Here is a 12936-nt window from a genome sequence, read left to right as displayed (position 1 = left end):
TAAAGAGACTTTTACTCCTACATCTTGTATGAGTATGGTGAGATGTGTAATTGCTATGGCTGCAAATTATGGTTGAAAGGTACATCAGTTGGACATTAAGACAGCATTCTTGAATGAGGCTTTGCATGAGGATGTTTTACATGTCACAACCTCCGAGACTTGTGGTTAAGGGAAAAGAGCACATGGTATGCAAGCTAAACAAAGCTCTTTATGGTCTTAAATAGACTCCTCATGCATGGCACTCTAAGATTGATGCATATTTGGCCAATAAAGGGTTCACAAACAGTCCAACAACTCCCACTCTATACATTAAGAATGAAGAGGAGGACTTGCTAATTATCATTCTTTATGTAGATGACATGCTACTCACTGGACCTTTGGCAGTAAAAATTGAAAATTTCAAGGTTAAATTGAAACATGCATTTGTTAGTCAAATATGGGTAGTTTACACTATTATTTGGGAATTCAATTCACCCAAAATCAGTATGGTATCATCATGTCATAGTCACAATATATGGATAAGCTGTTACATAGGTTTAATATGCAAGATTGCAAACCTATGTACACTCCTATGGAGCTAGGCTTAAAGCTATCTATGCATGATGGTGAAGAGATATCTGATGTTACAATTTACAGCCAAGCTATTAGTTGTCTTATTTATCTTTGCAGCACATGCCCTAACATTCAATATGCAGTATCTCAAGTAAGCAAGTATATGCATAGCCCATAGAATATACATTGGCAAGCTATTAAGCGGATCTTCAAATACTTGCAAGATACTCAATCACATGCATTATTATTTCCCAAGGGGAGGGACTTGCAATTACAAGCTTAGAGTGATTCAAATTGGGTTGGTGATGCAGACACTAGGCAGTCTACTAGTAGACATTGTTTCTTTCTAGGCCATTAATGCATTTCATGGCTAAGCAAGAAACAGCCTACAGTGGCTACCTTGTCTTGTAAGGTTGAGTACAAGGCAGCCTTCACGGCAACATTGAAATGTATATGGTTGCGCAAATTGTTGGTTGATCTACATTTACTACAACCATCCTTTCTGACAGTCAGAGTGCCATCTCGGTGGCATGAAATCCTGTGTTTCATGCTCACACGAAACATATTGAGGTGCATTACCATTATATCAAAGAGAGATCCTATGCAGGAGAGATCATCTTGATGTATGTTTCTACACAAGAAAATGTTGCAAACATTTTCACCAACGCACTACTGTTAGAGATTGGAATTCCCTAAACAAGCAGGTTAAGATCTGAGCAATTTTCAGCAATTGTACCAAGCAATCCACGTGTCAAGCAGTCTGTACAATTGATGTCAACAAGCAGCAAACTGAGCAAGTGACATGTGGCAAGTCTGATAGTTCTGCAACAATCGGACAGTGCAAGTCCAACAATTGTTGTCCAATTGACTGCATTTAATGCAACCGACCTGCATTATTTATGTCATTTCTCATGGGCTATTTACACACCCTAGTCTCCACACTCTTTCTCAGTTCTGCTATCAAGTTTCCAAGCTGCTGACCATGGAGACTACCCTCGAGGTTCTCGGGCTGTGAGATCTTTGAGGTGGAGACATACACTATGCACCCATGTACATATCTGTATCCTTATACGGCATTCTCCACTACAAATTTTCTGTGCTTCATTGTCTTTTTCCCTCTCTCTCCTCTCTTTGTTCACTCTTTGTCTTGCTCATACGCTTCCGCACTGCTTCACTCTAACATGGTATCAAAGCATTGAAGGACTACTTACCTGAAAAGGAGAATTCAGCACGACACAAGGCTGTGTTTTTAGTGTTCAAGGGCGAGCATGAGGGCCGCACATTAGAAGAAGGCTAAGGCAAGCGTAAGCATGCTAGAAAGGAGTAGATTTGCTAAAGCTACAGCTGATTTTTGTTGTTAGAGAATAAAGAAGGCTGTGTTTTGGGCCTTCAAGTGCAGATTTTACCTTTTCATCGCCTCCAGCACGTAAAGGAGAAGCCGGATAAGTGGCGAAGAGCCCTAGCATACTATATTCACACAGTCAAAGGGGACTGCTTTTTGTGTTTTGTGCAAGCATTGTAGTAGGTGAAGATGTTTTCTGAGGCCAAGAGAGAGTTTCAAGCGATCATGGACCGAAAGGTGCTCGTGTTACCGGCTCTTCGCTTGAATCAAAATCTCGATGGCGAGAACTGCCACATCAAGCAAGTTATGATGCTTGCCATTTTGGAGTCCTATGATTTGGCAAAGCTTGTTATGGAGGCTATTCATCATCCTTCGCAAGACATGTGCAGACTCTCTTCCAGTGATAGGTTGGAGTTGGCAAAGGCTCAAGCACATTGGGACAAACTCAATGCTCACATTCACTCACATTCACTCATTTTTATATTTCTCTCATGCACTACAGCTATTATCTCTCATATCAAGCATTTGACAATGGCTCGAGAGATATGGCTGGAGCTTGATCAGATGTATAATCGCATGACTGTCATGAAACGAGTATCTTTAGAAGTGAAGATGAGAACCATGAATGTCAACAAGTCATCTTCTATGCAGGAGCATATTAACAAGCTAAGGTAGCTTCAGATGCAGATACAAAACGCAAGGAAGGTGATCACTTCTAATGACATGGCGATAACTCTTCTTTTACAGTTACCGCCCCGTTTCAATGGTTTGAGACTCTTTGGTGGGAGGAGTTGGTTCCTATGGTCTTGGACCAAGAGGAGCAGTTGAAAGGGACCAATGCTTCTAAATCTGAGGCTTTCGTAGGTCAATCCTCTCAAAGGAAGGGGAAGGACCAAAAGAAGGAGAAAAAATCAAAGAAGGACAAGGAAAATGAGTCCACCAGTCACATCTGTGGCAAGACAAGTCACTAGAAGAAGGATTGCCCTAACAAGGAGAAGAATGAGAAATCTTCAAAGGATTTGGGAGCGGTGGCTGCTCCGTCATCAACTACTTCTCTCCACTTAAAGGTGGTTGAGGCATCGACCCTAAAGGCTTCTGATGCTATGTTGATGGCCCCAATTGTTGACAATGGTGCCTCATAGCACATGACTCCTTCCTCAACCGGTGTTGCGCATTTACAGCCTTTACATGGCCAGATTCTCATTGGTGACAGTTCTTCTATTCCTATTCAAGGATGGGCTCACATGCATCTTATTCCAGATGGGCGAGGTGATGCCCATATATCCGAGGTGGTTTATGTGCTGCCCCTTGGGATACCATCTACTTTCAGTGCACAAGATTTGTGCCCTCAATCTCTTGGTTGAGTTTGATGTGGATTCTTTTCGCATTCTTGATTGTGGATCAAGACAAGTCCTTGCTTCAGGTTATGAGGAGAATGGACTCTATAAGTTGCAGTCTTCTTCTACCTTGACATCTCTTCTTCTTACCTCTCAAACTCAGTCCAAGCTCTGGCATGCTTGGTTTGGCCACCTCAACTATGATTATCTACGAAAGGCACCTAAGGGACAGCTTGTTCAAGGTTTGCTGAATATTGTGGTGAGCCAACAGCCTTGTGTATCCTACATCCGTGGGAAGCAAACTTGTGATGCTATTCCTAGCAAGTCTTCGAGGCAGTCTTCAGTACCCTTGGAGCTTGTTTCTATCAATCTTTGTGGATTGATGAGAACGGAGTCCCTTAGAGGGAGCTTGTATTTCATGATAATTGTGGATGATTACAACAAGATGACATGGGCTTATTTCTTAAAGCTGATGTCGGAGGCTTTTTTTACCTTTACGGATGGATTGCTCTTTGAGAAGAACCGAATGGGCCGGAAGCTGAAGACCTTACGATCGGATAAGGGCGGAGAATTTGTTTCTAATGAGCTTGCTCGTTTTTGTGCAAATCATAGTATCCATCAAGAGTTTTCCAACACAAATACCCCTTAAGAGAATGGCATATTGGAGGGGAAGAATCGCACTGTGATCAAGATGGCTTGTACCATGATGAAGCATCGTCAAACACCTCAGTGTTTATGGGCTAAGGCTTTAGCTATTGTAGTTCGCATTCTTAATCAATTCCCTACTTCCATTGTTGTTGGTATGACCCCTTATAAGGCATACTTTGGGTCTAAGCCAAATGTTTCTTATTTCAAGGTTTCTGGGTGTGATGCCTATATTCACATCCCGAAAACACAACGTGACAAGTTTGAAGCAACTTCCAAAAGACAAGTGTTTGTGGGCTATAGCTCGTGGTCTCAAGGCTACCGATTGTATGATCTCGTTAAGCAGGATGTCTACACTAGCCGTGATGTTCAGTTCGTGGAAGTTCCAACCTCGAGGGGATGAGGAACACCCCATTCTTGGAGATCTCGGTGATAGTTGAGCGCCAGCAATTGTTCCTCTGAAGCTTGTGCCTCTTGAGGACTCTTCTTCGAATGAGAAGCTTAGTTCTCAGCCACTGGACACACTAATTGTACCCCAGCAGTCCTTCCAGAGACTTCAACAAATGGAGAGCAACGAAGCGAGATCCAGCCTCCCCCTCGTTGGGCTCATGACACTCTTCGTGATGCAAGGATTGAAGGGGTCCCTGAGGAGTGGCAGCCGCAGGATGGCCCGTAGCATTCTCCGAGGAACCAGGCACACTATACCGAGCTTGTATACACTAATTACTATTTGATGACTCGTGCCATGCAAGATCATGAGCCTACCTTCGTGAAGGAGGATTTACAGCATGATCATTGGCGGATTGCAATGGAGCAAGAGCTGGAGTCGATTGAGAGGAATGACACTTGGTACCTTGTGTCAAAGCCTTCTCATAAGAAGATCATTGGAGTCAAATGGGTCTTCAAGACCAAGTACCACAATGATGGAATGTTGGACAAGCACAAGGCCCACCTTGTTGCTAAAGGTTTTGCACAATGCCCAGGCATTGATTTCTGCAATATTCTCTTCAATTTGTCTAAATCTATAGATCCCTGCAAAACCTCCAGATTTTTGTCACATTCCAAAATAAAATGGCCCAAGTGGCTGCATCGGAAACAGTGTCCTACAAAAGTACCCCATTTCAACTCATAAACCAAGGTTTGCAGTCCTAGAACCTGAAAATGAATTTTGGTCAGGCGAGGTTTTCCTGTGTCCCAAAGCGTGCATGCCCTGTTCCAATTGCGGGAAGCCAGGAGAGGCTCTACCAACACGTCGCCTAAGGTTCTCAAAACCAAAGGGAGGAGTCTCCAAAGATGCACAAGGAAATCAACCACCTCCACCCAAATAGGGCATGCCTGCCTCAACACCTCCTGAAACTCGGCCATGGGCCTCCAAGGGACCATGTGAACCAGTTGCCCATCCAAAAACAAAGGGATGCACTGCATGATGAATGATCGCACTTCCAAGGAGCGAAAAAGCACCTCAAAAAACCCCTTGGGACCATCATAAATCTCTTCAACAAGAGAGGCCTGCACATGCCCTGGAGCATCTTCTTGGCACTGATGAACATTTGCAAGCATAGAGAGCAGCCACGTACGAATCCTTATGATCAAGGGAGTCCTTCCTGTAAAATAAAAGATGGCTGCCCTCTCATGGAAGGCAGCAATCTGCTGTAGAACCAATTCCGTTCCCATAACTGCATCTACATGATCCCCTTCCGGAAAAGAGTTAGCTTTACTCTCATTAGCATGAACATAATCGGACATAAGATGATTGGCAGTGGCCAGCATGAACTGAAGAGACCCATCAGCCTGGACCTCTGGCTGAGGCAAATTTAGGGGGCATAATAGCGGATCTTCAACCGACATCTTCTAACGTTACCTGTCTCATCCTTTTCTGCCAACTAACCAGAATCCTCCGCCAATGAATCACTGTCTGAATCCGGCAGAAGTTGGTCATTTCCATTCCCTAAATGCTGGTCGAGAAAGGCCACATTGATACCATTTGTCTCCTACAGATTCTCCATCACTGATCTAGATGCTGAGCATAAACTGCTTTGTCTCCCTTATTGCAGGCTTGAAGACCACGTGTGTGTGTGTGTGTGTGTGTGTGTGTGTGTGTGTGTGTGTCTCTCTCTCTCTCTCTCTCTCTCTCTCTCTCTCTCTCTCTCTGTGTGTGCAGGTAGTGAGCACTCAGATCTGTGCAGGGACGCAGTCATGTCCTGCGAAATTACGTCTCTCTCACTTCTCAGCACAGCAGCGTGCACAATGTGGCGCCCGAGGGCTGCAGGATGCAGGACTGATGTGTGGCGGGGCAATAGGTGCAGAATACCTGGCCGTGACCTGACGCTTGCTGTCGTTGTCAAAAACAGGCGAGATTAGGGTTCGCAGTGCCTGTGCAGATCAGGAGGAGCACGAACAGGAGGACCGCAGGCTAGCAGGGTGGTCGAATCCGATGAGCGTCTGCAACGTGGCGCGAAGTAACAGGGCAGGCGACTGACATTGGTCCATTTTGGCAGCAGGGCGCGCGCAGGTCCAGGCAACAGCAGAGACGTGCAGGCCCAGACGATGGCAGGCGGCAGCAGCAACGCGCAGGTCCGCGACGGCAGGGACACCGGCTCCTCTCTCTCTCTCTCCGGTCACGTTAGAGGGGCTAGATCACGTCAGCACAAAGGCAGACTACTATGCAGGGTGATATTCAGGCCAGAGATTCCCCCTCCCCTTATTCACAGCTCTCAGAGGACATTATCTGTATTCTATTTTGGGTGAGGTCTTCCTTATGAGGGACTTCAACGGGCGCACACAGAGCCGACAGTGTGAGAGTTTTGATATGGAGCAGCCAGAGATCATGAGAGCATTAGACCCTAAGGAGTTGGGGATCAGTCGGGAGTCAGCAGATACTGGGCCAGACGCCACAGGGTATGGAGGGCATTTACTTGAGCTTGGTAGTAGACATCATCTCGTTATTTATAACGGGATGGCACGATGGCCATATTCAAGAGGTCTTGCCATATTCAGGAGGTCTTACATGCTTCCCACATGGGGGGGGGATGCATACTATCGAGTCCTTCGGCCTTGGGAGACTTCCACTCGGTGCCGATCACACCTTTCTCAGTTTCTCACTCCTTACCTCATTACCATCACCACCTGCAGATATCATACCCCACATGCATACTACCATACACTTCACTCATGAGCTCTCACATGTTTACTCAGCATCTGGAGGAGCACATCACGTCACTTGATCCATACGCATCCCTTGATACACTGACCACTGATATCACACGCATTCTGCATGATTCTGCTACACTCAGTTTTCCACATCACACATACACGCACCCCCCTCGAACCGGTACCATGCCACAGAACAGGTGCTATGATGATGAGTGCAGAGATCTACGTCGACAGCTACGCGATTTGGAGGCCAGAGGAGAGATCACACACAGACAGGCGCAGAGACGCATGCACCGCTTGACCCGCCGTAAAAAGTGGGAATGGGAGGAGGAGAGATATTGGGATATATACCACCTTCTTATGAGCAGAGATTGTGCAGAGGCATGGAGGCAGATCAGAGAACCACGCTCACCCACACCGATATATGACCCTGCAGTATGGCATGGATACGCACAGAGTTTATATCATGTACCCGCACAGCCGCTGATACCCACACCATGTACACCGAGACCGGGTATTTCATCCTTTTTCACCGCTAGTATGGTGAAACATGCTATCTCACGGTTACAGCATGGCCGCGCTCGAGACCAGTTTGATCTTCAAGCAGAGCATATTATATATGGCAAAGACACATTGGCTCCACTCATTGCTCACCTCTTCAACCGTGCATTATCTGAGGGGTTCCCTGACTCGTGGACAGAGCACACCATTGTACCTATCCACAAGTCAGGGGATCCTATGGATCCTAACACGTATAGGACCATCATGATTGGGCCAGTTTTGGCCAAACTTTATGGCACGGTGATGGAGGAGGAGCTCAGCACGCTAGCAGAGAGAGAGTGCATGCGCCCACCCGGACAGGCAGGGTTCAAACGGGCATTTTCTACCATAGACCACATCTTCACTCTCCGTTGTCTGATCGACCAGACACGAGTGAAGAAACAGAGATTGTATTGTTGCTTTGTGGATTTCCGCAAAGCCTTTGATACGGTTCCGAGAGAGAGGCTTTTCAGACGCCTACTTGATCTGGGGGTGGATGATGACATGATGTGGGGTATTTATGCACTATATGAGCGGGTTATTGGCAGAGTCAGATGTCCGGGATTTATATCAGATCCCCTTGTGAGCACCATTGGTGTGAAACAAGGATGCCCACTCTCACCGACTCTATTTGGGCTATACATTGATGAGATAGCAGAGTTTATTCAACAACAAGCCGGTGGAGGTATAGATCTCAGTGGAGCCACAGTTCATATCTTACTATATGCAGATGACATTGTGTTGGTCTCAGATTCAGCTCAGGGATTACAGCAGCATTTATTAGCATTGGATGATTTTTGCATACAGAGAGGCATGACAATGAACCTTGGTAAAACCAAGGTTCTTATATTCCATACATCAGCTCAGATACGCAGACAGAGTATTTTCATGGCAGCAGGAGGGAGTATTGAGGTCACTGGATCATATGTATATTTGGGAGTCACCTTTACAGCAGCTTCAGGGATTTTCTCGATGACACAGGCAGCTCGTGACCGCCTCACTAGAGGATACTCAGCATTGGCTCTTATAGAGCGACAGTGTCATCAGGCACATTTCCAGGAGCCCCGCACCAAGGGGTGGCTCTTTGATACTCTAGTCACTCCAGCACTGATGTATGGAGCAGCTATATGGGGGCCAGGCCTTGCCAATTATGTATGGACATTGATGGAGAGACCTCAGGTGATCATGATATCTAGATTGATTCGTAGCAAGGCCTCAGTCCCACATGACATTGTGCGAGCAGAGCTTGCCACACCGCCCATGCTAGTGGAGGCATTATTTCAGACAGTCTGCTTCCTACACAGATTTCAGGATATGGACAGAGATCGCATTGCATACAGAGCATATATGGCATCTCAGGAGATGGCTCGAGCAGGGGATACCACATCATGGTATGCACAGACTAGAGCTTGGTTTGACAGACATGGGCCGGACATTGATAGACTCCCACCTCTTCTATATGATACTCAGGCTCCCACTTACACCCTCTCTCTCTCTGAGAGGAACAGAGTCATCAGACAGAAGATATGGCATATTTATATACAGAGGACATAGGTCAGCCCTGCACAGCCACTGCCATCGAAGATGGCACATTATTATACACAATTCTTGAGCATATCAGAGCAGGGATTCATAGAGATTCCGAGATATATGCAGATCTATATGCCACATCGATTGAGAGTTCTTATTGGACAGCTCAAGGTATCATCACATCAGCTTATGATTGAGAGTGGCAGAGCCAGTGGCATCCCACGAGAGGAGAGGATATGCCCCCTTTGCAGATCAGAGGTGGAGAGTGAGGAGCATTTTGTTCTCAGATGCCCGGCATACTCAGAGTTGAGATCTAGATACACATTGAGCAGCTCACTTCAGGGATGTATGACTGATATGGATCAGAGATTATTTGGCCGTTTTCTGGGAGAGGCATGGCACATCAGAGAGCAGAGCACACAGCGGGTCCCACTCAGAGAGGGGCCCACCCAGACGACTATTACACAGTTCTTTCAGACAAACAGAGTGAGAACTACTGTACCAGCCTCCAGCCAGACCTCCGGGCTCACACTACAGCAGGCTGAGGACCAGTGTACCCGACGCCGCACGAGGATCCGTAGGTTTCGGATCCCACAGCCACACCGACAGGAGATCCGGAGGATTCTTGATCTACATCGACAGCAAACTGAGATCCGACGACACTCGACACATTGGATCTCAAACCTCCAGTTTGCTCTTTCTCCACCGCCGATGTACCACATCCTGCATCCAGGAGGGATCACCTGCTATTAGCGACTTCGACGACTGCTACTACATCCCAGGATAGTATATCTCCCTGCATCTGTTACATATACACATCGCACCACTTTATCACAACCGACAGGTGTTCCCCTATCACAGCCGACATTTGTTCCCCTTTTGTAGCCATTATCTGGAATACCAGAGCTACATACGCACATACACATACACGACACTTATCACACTCACAGCACCGTATTTTCAATTTCCAGTTTTTAGCTTTTCATTCAGCACTTTTATTTTGGATAGCTGGACCTCATCAGTTGTATTACAGTTTGTCTCGTAGGCCAGTTTTGGTCTTTAGAAGACGTTAATATAACTTTCTTTCTTTTCTCTCTCTCTCTCTCTCTCTCTCTCTCTCTCTCTCTCTCTCTCATTCATAGACTCTCATCCAGATCCCTAATTGCCCTGCCAGATGAGAGAAACTTAGCTCTCCAAATCCCAGAAATATTCTCCCTGAAATCCTCCTCATAATACAAATGCACAAGAATTCAGACACCAGTTGCAGTTCCCATGACTTTCTCCATAACAAACAACTGTATGGTTCCATGGTCTGATAAAGTCGTTCATAGAACAATACCAAATAGGACCCTCTGTTAGAAGCCCAGTCATCTATGTAAAATCTATCCAACCGCGAAAAAATCATCGCCCCAACTGTTATGTCTCTTCTGGGAAATTGGAGAGAACCTATAGCTTTACCAAACTCTCCCATGAACCAAGGGTCATGTCCCTAATATGGAAGACAAAATCCCCCCAGGCTGCCTGCTCTCCTCATCTGATAATGTCTATGCATCTGCCCCTTCTATCCTCCAAGGCCTCGACCAAAAGCTAGGGAAAACTTGTCCTGCCATCAAAGAATGGGACTTGTTTTGTGATTCATACTTTGCGGCAACATCCCAAAGATGATGGAAGACAGAAACTTTGGATTATGCTGCATTTTTAAGGCATCGATGCCTCAAAATATTAGTCTGGCGATGATGATGGCAAAAATGATGCAGTAAAAATGATCAGAAACACTGCTGGTGCTGCTGCAAGTGCTTAGCCATGCAAGATGACAGAAAAGTAAGATGATGATGATTACGAACAAGTTACGCTTCTATGAGGAAGAATATGATACAACGTTGTATTTATCCGGAACTGGGTGGTGAGAATCGTCCAATCTACCTGCACTTTCGAGCTCCCAAAGCGAGAAGAGATGAAGTCCAAGTTGGGTTGGCCGCTGGGGGTGACCCAATCCTGCGAGGCTCGCCAGTTTTGCATGAGAGCGCCAGCTGAGATGAGCACGGGCAAGTTGGGCTTCATGTAATTCTCTCTGAAGTGAAGGAAGGAAGTGAGCTGACCATCGATGGTGGGGACCTGCCCAACCACCCTCACCTTGCGCCTCAGCTCCTCCTCCATTGCGAATCGATCAATCGACCCCGCTCAACTTTGAAAGTGAAGGTACCTACCCATATTTTGAGTAAGTCGACAGGCAAAAGAGCATGTCACGCCATGTTGACTTGACTTGCAAGACTCCCAGAATGTCCGGCAAAGTGTGTGCGTGTTAAGGCTGAGTTCGATTCCCAGCGATGGCTCGGTCTTAATTTGCTTCGCCCATATGGAAGGTCTTGGCACCTTAGTAAACCAATCAGATTGCCAAAAAAAAAAAAAAGTAAGGTAATGTTTTGAACGAATAATAGTAAGCTAGTAGTATACCCAAGAGTGTTTAGAGTAGCCATTAAGGCATGCATGTGCATTGTGTGAGAAGCCGATTTGGTTCCCACACACAGACAACCTAGTGGCTTTCAAGCTCTACCTCTATGGGACATTGTGAGGGGATCTTAAAAACTTCCCAAACTGCCATTGTATATTTTTCAAAACTAGTAGCCGATCTCTTTCTTGGGTTTTCTCTAATGGTATGTTTGTCCAAATGTAATTTTCTTATGTTGTTTTACATTTAACGATTTGTTGGGTTTGATTTGTATAGGTCAAATATGTTTTCTAGCATTTTAATGCTAGATATCAACTTAGTATGATCACCGTTAAAGTTGCATGTCAATATAAATTGTCCTCGTCGTCCAATATGGTTGTAAATTCTTCTCGTTGTGAACTAAAAATGTATTTGTATGGGTCAAATACATTTTTTAGCATTGTAATACTAAATGTTGACTTAGCGTAGTCAATGTTGTAGTTACCTATGATTATAAATTCATCTTCTTGTGCAATGTGTTGAGATTTTTAACAATGTCAATATTAAAGTTGTTAATCGTGCTTTGGTCAATTTATACATGAATATTATAGTTATTGGTTGTTTTCTCTTTGTTATGTATATGATTGTGAATGTCTTCACAACATTTGTAAAGTCATATTTATCATGTAGTAGTTGTTGCTTATTATCACAATGTCGAGTGATGCCATACTCACTTGGGAAGTTTAAGCTATTGGTTAGGTATCATATGTGTTGCTCTTTTTGTGTCTGTTTCTAAAAACCCTAATATGTTGGAGTTATTAAGTTGTTTCATTAATATTGTGTTTGATGTTTGAATGACACGCAATTGTGTTTGTGAATGTCTAAATTGAATTTTTTTAAAAGACTATTTGCTTCTTCTACATCCTTCGCTCGTGTTTTCTTTCTCTTAATCTAGTGATATTGTATGATGTTGCTTCTTTTCTCTCAATCTATGTTTGCAAGGGTGCGACCTCGGTGCAACAAAATAAAGACACTAAAGAAGACCTCAAGCAAAGACATGTAGGATTTCAAATATTTGTTAAACTAACAAGATGAGTGTGAAAGAAGTGACCATAATCTTGTCTAAGTATTTGCCCAACAAGATTATAGATTTGCAATGGTGTGAATGTTTTCTTGGAGACTTTTTTGGTCAACAATGCTTGCATTTTTATAATAGCCAAAGGAGATGATAAGAAAGAGAGCAACTTGTCTATTAATGTTTAGCCAACAACAATGACCCTAGTTGCTCCTTCTACTTCCCTATTATTATTTTTAGTGTAAGTATGAGGGTTGTATTGGTAATGCAAAACGTGACTAGAGATGATACTATCCTAGGACCACCATTCTAGGCTCCATCTAGAGTGAGCATA

The 12936-nt window shown here is 44.8% G+C and overlaps 1 protein-coding gene across 3 annotated transcripts in view; it reads right to left on the bottom strand.

The window, feature by feature from the left end:
- The window catches only part of LOC148010436 (2-oxoglutarate (2OG) and Fe(II)-dependent oxygenase superfamily protein), a 144634-nt gene extending 133239 nt beyond the window's left edge, over nt 1–11395 (bottom strand). For 2 of the 3 annotated variants that reach the window (XM_087671022.1, XM_087671023.1), the window contains exon 1: nt 11023–11393. In XM_087671022.1, the coding sequence (XP_087527148.1) occupies nt 11023–11256 (234 nt within the window). In that variant the 5' untranslated portion in view covers nt 11257–11393. Of the gene's footprint in view, nt 1–11022 lie in introns of all 3 variants that reach the window. The other variant, XM_087671024.1, reaches the window with a different exon arrangement.
- Between the last annotated feature and the right edge of the window lie 1541 nt (nt 11396–12936).

Source organism: Lygodium microphyllum, chromosome 29, assembly GCF_053477565.2.
Source record: "Lygodium microphyllum isolate KBCC chromosome 29, Lygodium_microphyllum_v1.1.10, whole genome shotgun sequence".
Taxonomy (NCBI): Eukaryota; Viridiplantae; Streptophyta; class Polypodiopsida; order Schizaeales; family Lygodiaceae; genus Lygodium; species Lygodium microphyllum.
Note: the sequence above shows the minus strand (reverse complement) of the source record. Positions and strands in the feature narration are given on the sequence as shown.